The sequence below is a fragment of the Salmo salar genome, chromosome 19 (assembly GCF_965601325.2).
Source record: "Salmo salar chromosome 19, fSalSal1, whole genome shotgun sequence".
Lineage (NCBI taxonomy): Eukaryota > Metazoa > Chordata > Actinopteri > Salmoniformes > Salmonidae > Salmo > Salmo salar.
This window is the reverse complement of record NC_138309.1, coordinates 78,207,201-78,226,600: the sequence shown is the minus strand read 5'-3', so window position 1 is coordinate 78,226,600 and position 19,400 is coordinate 78,207,201. Positions and strand designations below refer to the sequence as shown.

At 39.0% G+C, this 19,400-nt stretch overlaps 1 protein-coding gene across 2 annotated transcripts; it reads left to right on the top strand.

Moving 5' to 3' along the window:
* Nucleotides 1-741: 741 nt before the first annotated feature.
* LOC106579588 (tomoregulin-1) lies at nucleotides 742-18,453 on the top strand. 2 transcript variants are annotated; one of them, XM_014159642.3, is made up of 10 exons: nucleotides 742-1,464; nucleotides 5,782-5,891; nucleotides 6,174-6,303; nucleotides 6,440-6,466; nucleotides 6,658-6,754; nucleotides 9,287-9,435; nucleotides 16,515-16,571; nucleotides 16,809-16,929; nucleotides 17,248-17,409; nucleotides 17,718-18,453. In XM_014159642.3, exons 1-10 carry the CDS (start codon nucleotides 1,263-1,265, stop codon nucleotides 17,746-17,748), a joined length of 1,086 nt encoding a protein of 361 aa, XP_014015117.1. In that variant the 5' UTR covers nucleotides 742-1,262; the 3' UTR covers nucleotides 17,749-18,453. The 2 variants fall into 2 exon arrangements, with proteins under 2 accessions (XP_014015117.1, XP_014015116.1); XM_014159641.3 differs by having other exon boundaries at nucleotides 743-1,464; nucleotides 17,715-18,453.
* Nucleotides 18,454-19,400: the final 947 nt, after the last annotated feature.

The following is a 19,400-nucleotide window of genomic DNA, read 5'->3' as shown; positions in this document are numbered from 1 at the left end:
AGCCATTGAATAAGTAAGCCATGTTATAAACCATGTTATAAGCCATGTTATAAACCATGTTATAAACCATGTTATAAGCCATGTTATAAACCATGTTATAAACCATGTTATGAACCATGTTATAAACCATGTTATGAACCATGATCTAAACCATGATGCAAGCCTCTAGTGAGGCTACTCTTGAGACAAACTGCTACTGAAAGACAGTGTCATAATAATCAGTGTTTTTAAAATAAAGACAGTGTCATAATAATCAGTGTTTTAAATATAAAGACAGTGTCATAATAATCAGTGTTAAGAATGTAAAGCTTTTTAGAAATTGTATAATTGTGAATCTGGGATATAATTTGTTAAGAATAACATGACTTCGAAATAATCAATTGAACATGGATTGGTAAAATGTATATCTGTATTCTCCATCTGCCAGATTTAGGCTACCCCTTATTTTCTGATCTGTGTAGAAGAGCACATAAGGCCTGCATTTGAAGATTTTTTTTTAATAAGAATTGTAATAATTCTAATTTCTTTAGGCCTAATTGTCTTAATTTCCATGTTAACAAAATCAAGTTTAGGCTTAGGCTGTAACCTCCGCCTGGTCTCATAGGTGGTAGGCTTTATACAGGATTAGTAACTGTCGCGTTATAACGTGTCCCACCAGGGTCCAACCGGCATCCCCTCCCCACACATATTTTATTTAGAAGGGGTTATATTGCCCCCCCATCTCAAAGCGTGCTTCAATGATGGGGGTGGTCTCGCGTCATGTGATCCCCAAGCTTCGCCGAAGTCCTTTGTTGATGGTGATACACAAAACCTCACTAGGACATTGTCTGGGTAAATTGCTACAACAACACAATATATTTTCGCCTTTGCTGGGATTGTGTTGATGAAGGAGGGACATTTTAACCAGGGATATTTTCCGCTGGGATAAAATAGAGAAAGGCAGGCACGTCAAAGGTAAAGGCGACAGTCAAAATAGCCCATGATCGCACACCCTATCTGTACGACGGTCAGTCGAGCGACCAGTAGAGTCAACCCGACATTTGGTTTATGCGATTTGTGTGCTAAAGTCCGAGATAATGGTGTTTTTTTTATGGCTATCCTGGGAGAAAATCCCCTTTCTGCGTTGGAGATGAAACCTTTTTTTTAGCCGTGGGTGGAACCGTTTCCAAATAACATCGCGTTTTGTTCGTTGGGTGTCCATACACATCTGGTGGATTCGTTGGAATATTTCTGCAATTAGAAAAAAGCATAGGTTAGGAAACATGGGAAACGACAGTGTGTCCATTCTACACAGCATTGTAAGCATCATGTCCAGAGGATATCCCCTCTCATCTCACGGACCCTCGACAGGCCGTTTTATCTCCTTGGTCCTCTGCCTTTTGGCCGTCTCTACACTGCCTGGAGCACAAGCTTCATACTCTCAGAGCAGCGAATGTGTCTCAGGAAAAGGCAAGGGCTGCCTAGGTGAGTATCAACACATTTACTTTATCAGTTCACTTTGACAAAGCAAGTTCTTCTAGGGGAATCATTTGGGTTAATCAAGCACTTGATGTGTTTTTGCTACATAGGACCTCAGGAGGTAGGTTATCCTCCTTGCTGAATGAACGCTGCTCGGTAATTGGGCATCCTTGACCAGCAGACAAAGAACATCATGCTCACTTAGTCTGAATTAGTCGGAAATACGGCACTGAGTGGCCCTGCTTCATTAGCGGAATCTCTTTGGATCAATGCATGTTTTTTGAGAAATGTGATTTGTTAGGCCTATGTATATTTGGGGGATGCCTCGATCTGTCCCCTCTGGTGAGGTGCATGCAGGGAAATAATTTCCATCTGTGAACCCCACCCTGGATTGTCCTGCTCTCTTTGGTTGTGGTTCATTATTAAATGGAAACTGCCAGTACTCAGTTTCCTGGTTAGGAGTAATACAGTGGCATCATTGGTCAAACTGGGGGGTGGGGTTCCACCATCAGGATGATCTGGATGGAAGACAACATTCAGTGTGACTTTCAATCAATCACAAATATTTATAAAGCCCTTTTTACATCATCAGATGTCACAAAGTGCTTATACAGAAACTCAGCCTAAAACCCCAGACAGCAAGCAATGCAGATGTAGAAGCATGGTGGCTAGGAAAAACTCCCCAGAAAATGCAGGAACCTAAATCAAATCAAAATCAAATCAAATGTTATTAGTCACATACACATGGTTAGCACATGTTATTGGGAGTGTAGCGAAATGCTTGTGCTTCTAGTTCTGACAGTGCAGCAATATCTAACAAGTAATATAACCTAACAATTCCACAACAACTACCTAATACACACAAATCTAAGTAAAGGAATGGAATTAAGAATATAGAAATATAAATATATGGATGAGCAATGACAGAACGGCATAGGCTAAGATGCAATAGATAGTATAGAATACAGTATATACATATGAGATGAGTAATGCAAGATATGTAAACATTTTTCAAGTGGCATTATTAAAGTGACTAGTGATCCATTTATTAACGTGGCCTAGGAAGAAATCTAGAGAGGAACCAGATTTGACCTATGATTTGGCCTATGCTTGATGACATTAGAGATGAATGGAAACACAATGTGGATCTATTTCCACCCCTACCTAATCCCAATTGCCCTGTGTGTTCACATAGCATCTGTTTTTAATGGAGGCCTATATGTATGGTATTCGTTAAGTAACCTAGGGTTTTACTTTTCATTTCAAAGCATTCCGATTTCTAAAGAAGAGCATGTCGGCGTAGCTTTCCTGATAAAACCAATAGTCGTTGTTTTCCTCGTGTTAAGCTATTTATTTACTTTCGCTGCTCACCCGATTCACTTCCTTCAATAAACAGAGCCATTCCTTTTCCCCATGGTCCTGGTTGTTCTTCACAGCTCATGAAAACAACCTATAATTGGGTGCTGATCAGGCTCAGAAAACCCCATAGCAGATGTGACCGTAGCAACCATAGATCTCCCAGATATAAAGGGTGAAATTCCTTTCAGAATTGAATGGAAAATACAAGCACCATATTTCCTGGCTTTTTTTTGGTGCGTTTATCTTTTCCATCGTTTTCAGGTTGAGGCATTTAGCTGGATCTAGGTCACACATCTGATCATGTGGGACGTGGATTAAGCTTGACCTGACATTAGACTACTTCTAAAAAATATCTGACAAAATTTACATTTTGGAGTTAACTGTACCTTTTAATACAGTGAATTGTGGCATTTCCCCACTTTCACTGAGAAACACTGATTTTATTTGTCAGAGCATGGTTGTTGTGAACCTGCACTGCTGCTCTGCTGTAGCTGAGTTGGTAGAGCATAGAGCTTGCAACACCAGGGTTGTCCGTTTGATTCCCCACGGGGAACCAGTGAAAATAAAATGTATGCATTCACTACTGTAAGTCGCTCTGGATAAGAGCATCTGCTAAATGACTAAAATGTCTGTAAAGAACAAATATTGGCAAAACAGCAATAATTACCATACTTACATTACTAATGCTTCTATAGTGCTGGTCAGGATCAATGCTGTTTGACTGAATTCTAGGCCTGGTCCTGCTCAAATAAAATAAAATGTTATCGCGGGTGTGGTGAAATGCTTGTAAATGCTCTCTGACTACTGCAGTGTTTTGAAGACTTCTGATCCTATACAGTGGTGCTATTTGTTGATTACAGAGGAGTTTTAGGTCAGGACCTGTATTTAAATCGTCTAGCTTCAGGACCCCAGGGTGTGACTTTAATGAGGAAATTAGCAGTTTGGTCCTTTATGTACAGGGTGACTGAGATGGGGGATAGCTGCCTTTATAACTGAGACTGGGACCATTGGTTGAGTAACATTTTTACACTCTAGTAATTTAGCAGACGCTCTTATCCAGAGCGTACATTTTCATACTTTCTTTGTACTGGTCCCCCACAACCCTGTAGTTGCAAGTGACATACTCTACCAACTGAGCTACACAGGACTGCCTATCAGTAACAGACTGGTCTATTGAGAAGAGGAGCTAATTGTTAGGAATGGCTGATGATAATCTTTGGCATGGAACTACTTTGCCTCCCATTTGTTCAAAGGTTGGGTTATTAGCCCCTGTGGTGCGTTTACCTGTCTCAAACTATTGGATAAAGCTCCTATTGCAGATCATGTGTGTTGAAAATGGTTTTCTCTCATGGGGACTGGCAACAAGAACAGAAGGGAACTTCAGGTCAAACCTCAGTGCAGTAGGATTCTTCCATTCCCATCACCTCTCCTTTTCTCTCTCTCTTTCTTTCCCTCTCTCCTATGTTTCTCTTCCTCTCTCTCTCTGCATCTCCCCCCCCCCCCCCCCACACCCTCTAAATCTCACAGGCCAGGGGTTTTCCAATGTGCTGCTAGTTTATAGGAAGGCTAGGAGATAACGCTGTTGACCCCAGGAGGATGTAAATGGCTGCTGTCAAACCTGCCTGGAAGGCTGGGAAGGCCTTTTCACTCCTCCATTAGAGCTCAGTGTTTACCTTTCCTCCGGAGTCAAACACTCTCCCTCAGGGTGTCCATGAACCTACAGTTGTTCTAGTACAACAATCATTTCCCACTCCTGCTGTAGTTATCAAAGCTAGGGAAAAAACCAAATATACTGCAACTGCATGTTAACAGGGGGAATTAAACAGTTTACTGAAAGCCTACCGGTTGTACAGCACTGGCTTTGTTTTCACTAAATATCAGGATTACATAACACATCATTCCGTACACATTGTGATGGCATACCTGGCTCTGTGCTGGTAAGTCTACCTTGGCTACCTGAAATCCTCATCAATCCTATCAGTGATGCTTCTTACACATAATGTGCTTCAGCTCCCGATTAAAGATTCTCACATTGCCTTCTCCTCCAATATTTTCTGGTCAACTATCTAGGTCCCTGTTGGTCGTACTTGGCTTTGGACTCCCGTGATCAGTAATGCCAAGGCATTTGTTAATGAGGGCTGAATGGTCCGAATGACTAGTGGCACAATTTCTCAGTCCAATTATACTGGGCAGAGACTGTTGCACAATGCTCATAGCACTGTCTTTCTGAATGAGGTGTAGCTCAGCTCTCTCTGTACCAGATCTCATTAGTAGACCCATTGACGAAGTGATGAGATTACTGCTATTGATGTGTTGTAGTGAAGCAGTCCGGTGGCTATGTGCTGCTAACGACCCGGATCTTCGCTCTTTTAGTGCCATTGATTTTGGTTTCTCCTTCCTCTGATAAATACTGTCCAGTATGAGAGATGTTGAAGTGTATTTTTGGCTAAAGGGGAAGCTTGTTATTGGCTTTGGAGCTTTTACAAGTGATGAAAGTCATTACTGGAAGGAGTGTCCATGACTCTTGAGTTGCCAGGAATTCATTAGCTTTGGTTCATACTGGATTTTAGCCTGGAATCCTAACTGATTTACTCAGTTTCATGGTGAAACAAAGCATATGGATTTGGATTCCAGGCTAACTGTATTTAAGGTAAGATACAAATGAGGGAAAATACTGTGTTTGTGTACAAATTTGAGTGGGAAGTTGAGGGTGTGTTTTGGAACATGAATTATACACTATTTCATATTCTCTTAGTAAAAAAAGATATTAGGCTAAATTATTCACATGTTATTTTCAAAGATAGAAAAGCTCTATCACATGGATACTGGTAGCCTACACTAGATACATTGTCCAAAATATTTAGGTGGTTTTATTGTAAACTGGAAAATATATCTCTACTTAATTTCTTTGTAAAATAATGGTATTTCACTGCCTTGCTGATAAGAACACCTTGTTTTTTACAGATGCGTCTGAGAAGAAGAGTGACCTGAGAGTATGTGATGCTGCAACATGTCGCTACGGTGGAACCTGTCGAGAGAACGGGGCTGACCTGAAATGTGTCTGCCAGTTCCATGTAAGTAACACAGTGGGAAAAAATGCTATCATGTTCTCTGTTGTGAAATAAGACTGCCATCACCATTACCATGAGCAAGAAAGCAAGCAGGAATGGCTCATCCAAATGTGGCACAACGCTTCGCCGTCCGTTAGCATGGCATTTGCTTATAAATTATTTCTGAAGTCTATAGGCATTAAAAATGTTATATGCGCTTTCAGGTTCCTGTCCTCAGAAATGGTTAGGTCTAGGCTACGGTGGTTCAGTAACTCTAACATCCTACCATTACCCGTTGTGTTCCAGTGCTCTAAGAAGTACATCTCTGTTTGTGGGTCCAACGGAGACACCTTCCAGAACGAGTGCTTCATGAGGAGAGCAGCGTGCAAGCAGCAGAAGTCCATATCACAGGTCTCTGAAGGGCCCTGCGCTACCGGTGAGTGTCAGGATGCAGCAGACCGCATAGATCTTTGAGATCACTTTTTTCTCACTCTAAACTGTCCCTAGTCATTGCCTTATTACTCATTTAGATTAAGCTGAAACCAACTCATTTTCTATGCTCTAACTCACAGATGGCAGTTCTGGATCGGGTGATGGAGGTATAGTGCTGTAACTTGTTCTTGCTTCACTTTAATAAGTTGGACTTGCCAACCCATGTTACAATGTTACAGAAAGAGCTTGCTAAAAATAACTTGCTAAAATAAAAGCTTTGCAAATCCAAACACTAATGGAACAATATTAACTTTGTTGACAGCTAACAGCGCATTTTTGTTATACTCCTCTCCTACAGATGATGAAGGATCAGGCACAGGCAGAGGGAAAAAGCCTACAAAATGTGGCACCTGCAAGTTTGGAGCAGAATGCGATGTGGACTCTGAGGATATCTTGTGAGTACTTTCTTCTGGAATTACACCCTTTACAGAAAGACTTCACGGTATGTTGCCTATAAAATAAATCAGGCAATGTTTTTTAGAACCCAATTCATACAGGCCCATTTTTGCCACATCCTTTCCAGGAAAAGCTTTTTATATCTCCCGTGCACTTGCCGGTACGTTTAGGAATGTGACTAGACTTGGGCTGATGTGGTGGATTTGAATAAATCTATTAAATATACACCATTACAAAGAAATCCATTATTTTCTAGGCAGGTCCTAAGAAACATTATAAGACTAATAAAATGTATTTTTATAAGATTAGAATGCCATATTTTGAGTTGAATTATGTTACTGGTCTGTGCATCCTATAGGATACATGGCTGTGCCATACACAGGAGAACAATAGTTATTTTTAGTTCATTAAACAGACAAGACTTAGACTACCCTGATCACAGTAAACACTCATATATTTTACAGAAGGCTAAGAATATAATGAACAAACACAAATAATACTTTTCCCATACAACTTGCATCACGGCAGCGTGTGGAATTGCTGTCAGTTAAAAAAAGTGGTATTTTTAAACTGAACCCATGCTTTTATTATCCACGTTTTGTATTTTTCCTGACCTCATTCTGCTTTGTTAGGGAGCAGGCGTAGTGTCTTACATTGAGAGTATCTTCATCACGATACCAAAATAATACCTATCTATTGTACATTTTCAAAAGCATGTGAATTTCGTGTTTATATTTCACAAACTCTGCAGGCATTTGGAGTTGCTTTTAGTTGATTGAGCAAAATAATAGATCTACAGTTGATGTAGGCTACATTACAGCATGCTAAATGTTTCTGATCGGTGATAGACCTACAGTTGATGTAGGTTACATTACAGCATGCTAAATGTTTCTGATCGGTGATAGACCTACAGTTGATGTAGGCTACATTACAGCATGCTAAATGTTTCTGATCGGTGATAGACCTACAGTTGATGTAGGCTACATTACAGCATGCTAAATGTTTCTGATCGGTGATAGACCTACAGTTGATGTAGGCTACATTACAGCATGCTAAATGTTTCTGATCGGTGATAGACCTACAGTTGATGTAGGCTACATTACAGCAGGCTAAATGTTTCTGATCGGTGATAGACCTACAGTTGATGTAGGCTACATTACAGCATGCTAAATGTTTCTGATCGGTGATAGATCTACAGTTGATGTAGGTTACATTACAGCATGCTAAATGTTTCTGATCGGTGATAGACCTACAGTTGATTTAGGCTACATTACAGCATGCTAAATGTTTCTGATCGGTGATAGATGAACTATACCACTTCCACTTGTCTGCCCAGCCAGAGAATTAACCAAATATACAGATGGATATTCAGTGAAGCAAAATCACATTGATTGATTTAGACAAGTCACAGGATTTTGGTCAGGAGTAGGCCTAGGCCACTAAGCGACTGCGAGTGAAGAGAAAAATGATCCACTTGTTAAGTTACATAACATGCTGGCAAAATGTTCTGACCAGTGCTAATGAATGAACCAACTAGACAAGGTGATCATGAGCAGCACTCACTTCAACTTAGCTAACATTTCCACAGCCTAATTGTTGCCTAACTAATATCCAAACTGATAATAATATGACATTGATTGATCCCCACACTTGTCTCAAAGCAGCACAAAACGGTGCTGAAATAGTTGCTATTGCTTCAAATGTATTATAACAATTAGATGACTTTAGGAGTTTCAGTAACCAATCATTTGATGCCTTCAATTGCATTAGCCTACTTTATTCCAGTATTTTCGCCATTCAGTAATATTTATTTCCACAGTAATTATTTATGGATCCATCCAGTTGTGGTTAAGAAAACAGTGTGTGTGGTGACATGCCTCGCAAAGTGTACAACTGCCAGGAGGATAGTAATAACGGGTGCTGCCTAGCAACCAGAGCATAGTGCGTGCCAATGCCGTCTCAGCATTACGGCTACATTTCATACTCAGCCATAGGCAGAACTTTACCTCAATCATGGCTAGGTCGGTTTGCAGAAATAAAAGTTTCGGCTTTGATACCGGCAACACTGTTCAGATATAAAGAAAAGGTGGAAAAAAGTTGGTGGGATGCTAAAGTTGTTGGAAAAACACATTGTTTTCAAAGGTATGTTATTGTGCAACCAGTAGTTTCTGAAAGGGGGACTTCTTTATTTGGGTCCCAATTATCTGAATCCTTAGCGACCGCTAGTCCTCCTTCCAAATCTTCTGTTATTTTCTCCATATACTGAGGTCCTGGGTTGTCACATTCGATTCCGTTTGATTGATGGTGTATGTTTAGAGCTTTTAATGTTGCAGTGTTAATACAGTGTTAATGGTGTTAATACAGTGTTAATGGTGTTAATACAGTGTAATGGTGTTAATACAGTGTTAATGGTGTTAATACAGTGTTAATGGTGTTAATACAGTGTTAATGGTGTTAATACAGTGTTCGTACAGTGTTCGTACAGTGATCATTAAACAGTTGCTTATATAAATGTTTTCTTCGACACTCAGGTGCATGTGCAACATTGACTGCAGTGGCCATAATGACAACCCGGTGTGTGGAACAGACGGAAACTCCTACAGTGCCCCCTGTCACGTAAGAGAGGCATCGTGCTTGAAGCAGGTGAAGATTGACGTGAAGCATCTGGGGAGATGTCCAGGTAATGCCACATTTTCATCTTAAAATGTAATTTAGAAACATGTAATTTTATGTCCAATATACTGCATTTACCCTGCATTGCATTGCATTATTATATTGTATTGTATTATAAAGAGGATTATGTCAGGGGGGGAAACATTGGGCTTTCGATGGATTTCATTTATTTTTCATTCTCAGGGAAGAAGAAATCACAATTTTATATTTGACTGAGATTTTTAGTGTAGATGATATAATACCTTCATGTTGAATATAATGTCCTAGATATCGTCCCCTGTGTTTCTGGTGCCAGTCCTGATATTCCTGATGCATAGTGTGTTAATATTAACATCCCTCCTTCCAAGTCATGACTTTCCCCTGCATCACTCTACACAGCCAGTGACCTATATGATGACTAGTTAATGTCAAACTCTAATGCCTCTGTTGTGAACACAGGAAGGGCAATTCAAATATGATCCCCACTCCAATTGGTTGATTGATTCTCACTATGACCGTGCACTATGCTATGCTACAGTATACGGTGATAGTTAAGTCTATTAGGTTCACCCCTACTTACAACAGCTTTATACATGGTGATAGCTAAGTCTATTAAGTTCACCCCTACTTACAACAGCTTTATACATGGTGATAGCTAAGTCTATTAGGTTCACCCCTACTTACAACAGCTTTATACATGGTGATAGCTAAGTCTATTAGGTTCACCCCTACTTACAACAGCTTTATACATGGTGATAGCTAAGTCTATTAGGTTCACCCCTACTTAAAACAGCTTTATACATGGTGATAGCTAAGTCTATTAGGTTCACCCCTACTTACAACAGCTTTATACATGGTGATAGCTAAGTCTATTAGGTTCACCCCTACTTACAACAGCTTTATACACGGTGATAGCTAAGTCTATTAGGTTCACCCCTACTTACAACAGCTTTATACACGGTGATAGCTAAGTCTATTAGGTTCACCCCTACTTACAACAGCTTTATACACGGTGATAGCTAAGTCTATTAGGTTCACCCCTACTTACAACAGCTTTATACATGGTGATAGCTAAGTCTATTAAGTTCACCCCTACTTACAACAGCTTTATACATGGTGATAGCTAAGTCTATTAGGTTCACCCCTACTTACAACAGCTTTATACATGGTGATAGCTAAGTCTATTAGGTTCACCCCTACTTACAACAGCTTTATACATGGTGATAGCTAAGTCTATTAGGTTCACCCCTACTTACAACAGCTTTATACATGGTGATAGCTAAGTCTATTAGGTTCACCCCTACTTAAAACAGCTTTATACATGGTGATAGCTAAGTCTATTAGGTTCACCCCTACTTACAACAGCTTTATACATGGTGATAGCTAAGTCTATTAGGTTCACCCCTACTTACAACAGCTTTATACATGGTGATAGCTAAGTCTATTAGGTTCACCCCTACTTACAACAGCTTTATACACGATGATAGCTAAGTCTATTAGGTTCACCCCTACTTACAACAGCTTTATACATGGTGATAGCTAAGTCTATTAGGTTCACCCCTACTTACAACAGCTTTATACATGGTGATAGCTAAGTCTATTAGGTTCACCCCTACTTAAAACAGCTTTATACATGGTGATAGCTAAGTCTATTAGGTTCACCCCTACTTACAACAGCTTTATACATGGTGATAGCTAAGTCTATTAGGTTCACCCCTACTTAAAACAGCTTTATACATGGTGATAGCTAAGTCTATTAGGTTCACCCCTACTTACAACAGCTTTATACATGGTGATCGCTAAGTCTATTAGGTTCACCCCTACTTAAAACAGCTTTATACATGGTGATAGCTAAGTCTATTAGGTTCACCCCTACTTAAAACAGCTTTATACATGGTGATAGCTAAGTCTATTAGGTTCACCCCTACTTACAACAGCTTTATACACGGTGATAGCTAAGTCTATTAGGTTCACCCCTACTTAAAACAGCTTTATACATGGTGATAGCTAAGTCTATTAGGTTCACCCCTACTTACAACAGCTTTATACATGGTGATAGCTAAGTCTATTAGGTTCTGTGAGGGAAATTTCTGTTAAACCTTGCTGATGCTTGTATACTCAAAGATCTTTCCTTAAACTGAATTGCTTAAGGCATTACGGTTGAGATTGTTAAAGAAACTTGATCACATAAGATAGAGATGTGTGTGAACTAATATTGGCCTGTTTCACCCTGTCTTGTGTGTTCAGTATAGGAACCTAACTAGGGAAGTAGATCCCTATGGTTCGTTCTGTGCGCACAGCCACGAGCTGATCGGCATGAACTATGGTTTCCTATTAGTCAGAAGAGAATGAACTGGTTCCTCTTAATCTACTGAAAGCAGAGCAAAGTGTTGTATCCACCAAACCATTGATAAAGCTGTTGTCCTGGTATTAGCCTGTTGCTGAGCGAAAGGTTCATGCTTGTGTATGTGTAGGTGTGTAAGTGTGAAACTATCTATCATCTGGGCAGACAACAAAAGGTGCTTGCTGGCTAATTTAGGAGGAACTATGTCTAGAGTAATTTCCTGTTTCTCCACACACGTACACATACCAAGATCACGTGTTTTGTATATGCTTACATAAGACAGCCTGATTATATAAGGTTCCTGCCCTTCTTGTGTCATTGGAGCTCTCACCTTCCACCTCAGAGTGTAGGGTCGACCAGCTCCATTACTGCAATTCTTAACAAAAATAAAGGTTGATTGTTTGAAGAAATAACAAGACCTCTCCTCATTAATTTGAATTTACACGACAGTTTATTCCTACTTACAACAGCTTTATACACGGTGATAGCTAAGTCTATTAGGTTCACCCCTACTTACAACAGCTTTATACACGGTGATAGCTAAGTCTATTAGGTTCACCCCTACTTACAACAGCTTTATACATGGTGATAGCTAAGTCTATTAGGTTCACCCCTACTTACAGCAGCTTTATACACGGTGATAGCTAAGTCTATTAGGTTCACCCCTACTTACAACAGCTTTATACACGGTGATAGCTAAGTCTATTAGGTTCACCCCTACTTACAACAGCTTTATACATGGTGATAGCTAAGTCTATTAGGTTCACCCCTACTTAAAACAGCTTTATACATGGTGATAGCTAAGTCTATTAGGTTCACCCCTACTTACAACAGCTTTATACACGGTGATAGCTAAGTCTATTAGGTTCACCCCTACTTACAACAGCTTTATACATGGTGATAGCTAAGTCTATTAGGTTCACCCCTACTTACAGCAGCTTTATACACGGTGATAGCTAAGTCTATTAGGTTCACCCCTACTTACAACAGCTTTATACACGGTGATAGCTAAGTCTATTAGGTTCACCCCTACTTACAACAGCTTTATACATGGTGATAGCTAAGTCTATTAGGTTCACCCCTACTTACAACAGCTTTATACATGGTGATAGCTAAGTCTATTAGGTTCACCCCTACTTACAACAGCTTTATACATGGTGATAGCTAAGTCTATTAGGTTCACCCCTACTTACAACAGCTTTATACATGGTGATAGCTAAGTCTATTAGGTTCACCCCTACTTACAACAGCTTTATACATGGTGATAGCTAAGTCTATTAGGTTCACCCCTACTTAAAACAGCTTTATACATGGTGATAGCTAAGTCTATTAGGTTCACCCCTACTTACAACAGCTTTATACATGGTGATAGCTAAGTCTATTAGGTTCACCCCTACTTAAAACAGCTTTATACACGGTGATAGCTAAGTCTATTAGGTTCACCCCTACTTAAAACAGCTTTATACATGGTGATAGCTAAGTCTATTAGGTTCACCCCTACTTACAACAGCTTTATACATGGTGATAGCTAAGTCTATTAGGTTCACCCCTACTTAAAACAGCTTTATACATGGTGATAGCTAAGTCTATTAGGTTCACCCCTACTTACAACAGCTTTATACATGGTGATAGCTAAGTCTATTAGGTTCACCCCTACTTACAACAGCTTTATACATGGTGATAGCTAAGTCTATTAGGTTCACCCCTACTTAAAACAGCTTTATACATGGTGATAGCTAAGTCTATTAGGTTCACCCCTACTTACAACAGCTTTATACATGGTGATAGCTAAGTCTATTAGGTTCACCCCTACTTACAACAGCTTTATACATGGTGATAGCTAAGTCTATTAGGTTCACCCCTACTTAAAACAGCTTTATACATGGTGATAGCTAAGTCTATTAGGTTCACCCCTACTTACAACAGCTTTATACAATGCTTGAGATTCAAATAAAAAAGACCTGAGATTGTTCTTTCTTCTGTACACTAACATTACAATGCGAACATGACCCCAATCTCACACAGTTGGGATTTGGGGCACATTATTATGACCCAGGGACATTGGGCAACCAGCTGGTCAGAGAACTACAAAAATGTTTATCCATTCTTATTAGAAAATCAGTTTAAAGCCATTTTTCCAATGTAGTTCTTTATCTGAATGCGATGCCATACCACACAAAAAATGGCCCTATTTGAAATATGTCCCAAAATCTAGATCTAAAATATCAATTTACACATGTAATGAACTGTTTTGTCCCACATATCACATTAATCTAAACTTGAAAAGAATGCATCCCACCGTGGATCCATAATAACTACTTATGGATGTTCCAATATTCCTATAGTATTCCTATAATGGTATTTCACCTTGTATACAACCATGGTGATATTATTGGCAACCATGGTGATAGTATTGGCAACCATGGTGATGTTATTGGCAACCATGGTGTTATTATTGGCAACCATGATGTTATTATTGGCAACCATGGTGATATTATTGGCAACCATGGTGATGTTATTGGCAACCATGGTGATGTTATTGGCAACCATGGTGATGTTATTGGCAACCATGGTGATATTATTGGCAACCATGGTGATATTATTGGCAACCATGGTGATATTATTGGCAACCATGGTGATGTTATTGGCAACCATGGTGATGTTATTGGCAACCATGGTGATATTATTGGCAACCATGGTGATATTATTGGCAACCATGGTGATATTATTGGCAACCATGGTGATGTTATTGGCAACCATGGTGATGTTATTGGCAACCATGGTGATATTATTGGCAACCATGGTGATATTATTGGCAACCATGGTGATATTATTGGCAACCATGGTGATGTTATTGGCAACCATGGTGATGTTATTGGCAACCATGGTGTTATTACATTCATTCCCAGATAGTAATTGTTGTGCATAGCCTGATATGTGTTTTAACAACATTTGTCATGTGACCCCTATGTACAGTACGTGTCTATCTCTTCTTAAATCAGTTGCGAGGCATTTCTGCTGACGGTGCAGTTGGCCAGTCCTTGCAGGAGGGCCATTAAATGCAGTGAAGCTGAAGCATGCCTGTGTCAGCCTACATTTCAACAGGCCAAATTCCCCTCAAGTTAAACCCAGCCACTCACCACTTATCTGTCATTTATTTCATTTGGTAATGCAAATGACCATTGCAAATGATTGCATGCATTACAGTAACTGTCTGTCAGAGTTACCAGCAGCCTCCTACGGCGACAAAATAGAAACCCAAAATAGAAACCCGCCATACCCCTCGTTTTATTGTCAATGAGCATCCTAAACAGTACTGTAGGTTATTAGTTTGTTATTAGTATCTAGTTTGTTATTAGTATCTAGTGCTGTAGGTTATTAGTTTGTTATTAGTATCTAGTTTGTTATTAGTATCTAGTGCTGTAGGTTATTAGTTTGTTATTAGTATCTAGTTTGTTATTAGTATCTAGTGCTGTAGGTTATTAGTTTGTTATTAGTATCTAGTTTGTTATTAGTATCTAGTGCTGTAGGTTATTAGTTTGTTATTAGTATCTAGTTTGTTATTAGTATCTAGTGCTGTAGGTTATTAGTTTGTTATTAGTATCTAGTTTGTTATTAGTATCTAGTGCTGTAGGTTATTAGTTTGTTATTAGTATCTAGTTTGTTATTAGTATCTAGTGCTGTAGGTTATTAGTTTGTTATTAGTATCTAGTTTGTTATTAGTATCTAGTGCTGTAGGTTATTAGTTTGTTATTAGTATCTAGTTTGTTATTAGTATCTAGTGCTGTAGGTTATTAGTTTGTTATTAGTATCTAGTTTGTTATTAGTATCTAGTGCTGTAGGTTATTAGTTTGTTATTAGTATCTAGTTTGTTATTAGTATCTAGTGCTGTAGGTTATTAGTTTGTTATTAGTTTCTAGTTTGTTATTAGTATCTTACTTGTACAAAATCCACATCATATAACTGGTTTGTTGATCAACCAGTATTAGTATTTAGTATTTCTATTTTATTTTTATTTTTTTACCCCTTTTTTTATTGGTAATTGTTACTGTCTTGTCTCATCGCTGCAACTCCTGTACGGACTCTGGAGAGGCAAAGGTCGAGAGCCATGCGTCCTCCGAAACACAACTCAATCAAGCCGCACTGCTTCTTGACACAATGCCCATCCAACCCAGAAGCCAGCCGCACCAATGTGTCGGAGGAAACACCGTACACCTGGCGACCGTGTCAGCGTGCACTGCGCCCGGCCCGTCATGGACCTCCCGGTTGCTGCCGGCTGCGACAGAGCCTGGGCTCGAGCCCAGAGCCTCTGGTGGCACAGCTACCGCACCACCCGGGAGGCCCTTTATTCAATTCTTGAGGTGGAGCTGAAATGTATGTAAATTACTATCTCTATCAAGCCAGCACTGAGTGAGCACTGAGTGCATTATGGATGAGACCATAATGTGACCGTGCCACCGCTTGCTCCAGGCATAAAAATAATTTGGGGGCAGTTTTCAGGCCTCTTATGATCAGTCGTATAATCCTTGTGATTACGTTTCTCCAACTCCAAGAACAAAGAGCTGGAACACTGATTCCCTGAGTCACTCCCAATTCAATTTCTCTTCAACTTCTTACAGTAGAACAACTATTTTTAAGGTAGCCTAATGAATTATTTCACATTTAAAATGCTGCTATCCCTTAAAGGGGAAGTAGATAAAGGGCCTTGTTGCAATACTGGGCAATGTCTGTGTTGCACTCACAAATATGTGTCTTGTTTTCAGAAAAAGGGCAGAAAAAAGACAAAGACGATGGTAGCAAAAGCAAGACTGATCTTTTTGGTAAGATTTACCACACTCTGTTAGGATGTTATGGTAGTTGATTTATCTCTCAGACCATGGTTCATGTTGTCTATATGGGAATAGTGTTGTAATGCTGTTACATCACTACAAATAATATTTCTGCTCGACGATACATTTCAGTTATGTTTGATTTGCAAATGATGACAAGGCCTAGCTCACTCATTAAAATGTATATAAACAATATCAATGACCGCGATTTTCTTTATACCTTTAAAGACACGGCAGACATAGGGGAGGATAGAGCTTATGGAGAGATCCCCACCCCCTGCACAGAGGACTACGCCAACTTCTGTGAACACGGCCAATGTGAAATCAAGTACAGCATCCCCACCTGCCGGTAAGATAATGTGGTGTCCTTTTTTTTTTACTTACCTGCATATCGTCGCTGTCGGATGAAAACCTTGTAACTACATTTTTACAAATGTAAACATTTATTCAAAATAGTGTCTAATGTTTGATAATTGTATGTTTGTTAATGGGAAAATATGACAGTTTTTTCTGTTTTGAAGATGATGTTTTCATCTGACAGCGACGATGTGCTCTGTGTGTCTTTTTTTCTTAATTCCTAGGTAATTACTGTGTGTCATTTCTTAGTGAACACCTGGTAATTTCTGTATGATGAAATGAAGTGCTACCTGGTTGGTTGACTTCCCAGGTGTGATTCAGGCTACACTGGCCAGCAGTGTGAGGAGATCCAAGACTTCAACATCCTGTACGTGGTTCCCAGTGGACAGAAACTCCACTACGTTCTCATAGCGGCCATCATCGGAGCCGTACAGATCGCCATCATCGTCGCCGTTGTCATGTGTTTCACAAGGTGGGTGTGTTCTCCAAAGTGACCTATGTGATCTTATTAACACATTTCTGATAAGCAGATTACATGTTTCTGTCTTTTATAAGCCTATGTCATTTTTGTAAACAACAGACAGTAGCATGAATTTGCAAGTCTTATGGAAGATGCTATGCCAAATATGTGTCACTTCAAAAAAGTGTATGCATACATACTATGCTAATTTTGTAATTGATTCCATATTTCTTTAAGTTCTAAATATCAGAATACTGTACTTTGAGGGGCAGTCAATATGTAGAGTTTGTTTTTATTCATTTTTTCTTTTTAAATAGAAGGTGTCCCAAAAACCAGAGGGGACGAAGATAAACGCAACACCTTGGACATTTTCCCTCTGGGACTTCATCCAGGATGATGTGTCTGTTTGTTATTTTTTTATTTTAATGCATTTTGGATTGCACCACATGGATCGCATTTTGATATCTGTTGTTTTGTGCCTCCTTTATTTTGAATGGACATTTATAATTTTTTTTATAATGGGGCCTTATTTTTCTCTCCCCTATGGACATATGCAGCTTTTGCTGCTTTTTTGTCAGACTGCTGCATTATAATTTTTTTCAACGGGCAGAAAAAGGACAGCTATTTTTATCTGATCATTCATTGTTTGCAAGGTGGTGGTGGTGGTAGCTTTAGGCACACAAACCTTGGACACCTAGCTTCAGCTTTCGTGACTTTCTCTCAGTACATTTTACTTCTTTGTTTTTGTTTTGTTTTTACAAAATTCAACCATATACCAAATGCAGTTTTCTATAAATGAGGTATAAGCTGATGTGTACAGTTTGTTTTGGTTACTTTTCAATATACCATACCGGGGATGGAACACTTTTTCCCACTAGGTACTAATTTAAATGTTTTTATATATAATTTGTCGTTTTTGATGTTCTGATGTTGTTTGTATTATTGTTCATGAAATAGTTGTAAACATATTTGATTGTAGATTCTGTATATTGCATGAGCTGTGAAAATGTGTTTAGTGATGTCATTTCAGTGGTATTAAAATATCTGTGTTCCAAACGCTCATGTTGTCTTCATATGAGTATAAATAGTTCAATTACAGAACCAGAATAAGTCTGTAGTTATATTCATGTAATGTTATTGTGATATTATTTTTAAAAATTATTATAAGATTGTAATATTGTTACAGTAATAATGGGTTAATGTCAAACCCGACTCATTTTTCAGATACAGTACATAACACACAATATTATTACATATGTGCATATTACATAATACACACAATATTATTCTGATTCTGAGAACTACACTGGTTTTAATGAAGTTATTGGGTTACTTGCAGTGTTGGGGAAGCTACTCTGAAAATATAGTTTACCAAGCTATCAATTACTTCACACAGGAAGAAGTTAAGCTAGCCTAAAGCTACCCTTAAGAAAAATATAGTTTACTTAACTAACGTTACTTTGAAAAAGTAGTTCACTACATCAAAACTGTGATAAATTATCATATCGAAATCTGAAATGTCATAGACTGCAAATTGCAATAACAGATCACTCTGCATTATTTTTTTGCCTATTTAACCTATTGAATACCAAAACTATGATTCAAGTAAGGATTCGGCACGTCTGCTGCTGAAACTAGGATTCGGCAGGTCTGCTGCTGAAACTAGGATTCGGCAGGTCTCCTGCTGAAACTAGGATTAAGGGAAATTCTTGTTGTCAGGGATTTCGTCGTCGTCAGACGATATGGCGAAATCATCGTCGGAAAAGGAGGACCAATATGCAGCAGGACTGGTTTTGTTCATTTTTAACATTTATTAACTCAAAATGATTACCAAAAACAACAAAACAAACTCACGATATACTGACAGTCTTCTCAGGCTCATACATGCTAGACAAAGAACAATCTCCCACAAATGACAAACACAAACACACCCTAATATATGGGACTCTCAATCAAAGGCAAAGAGAAAACACCTGCCTTCAATTGAGAGTCCCAACCCCAAT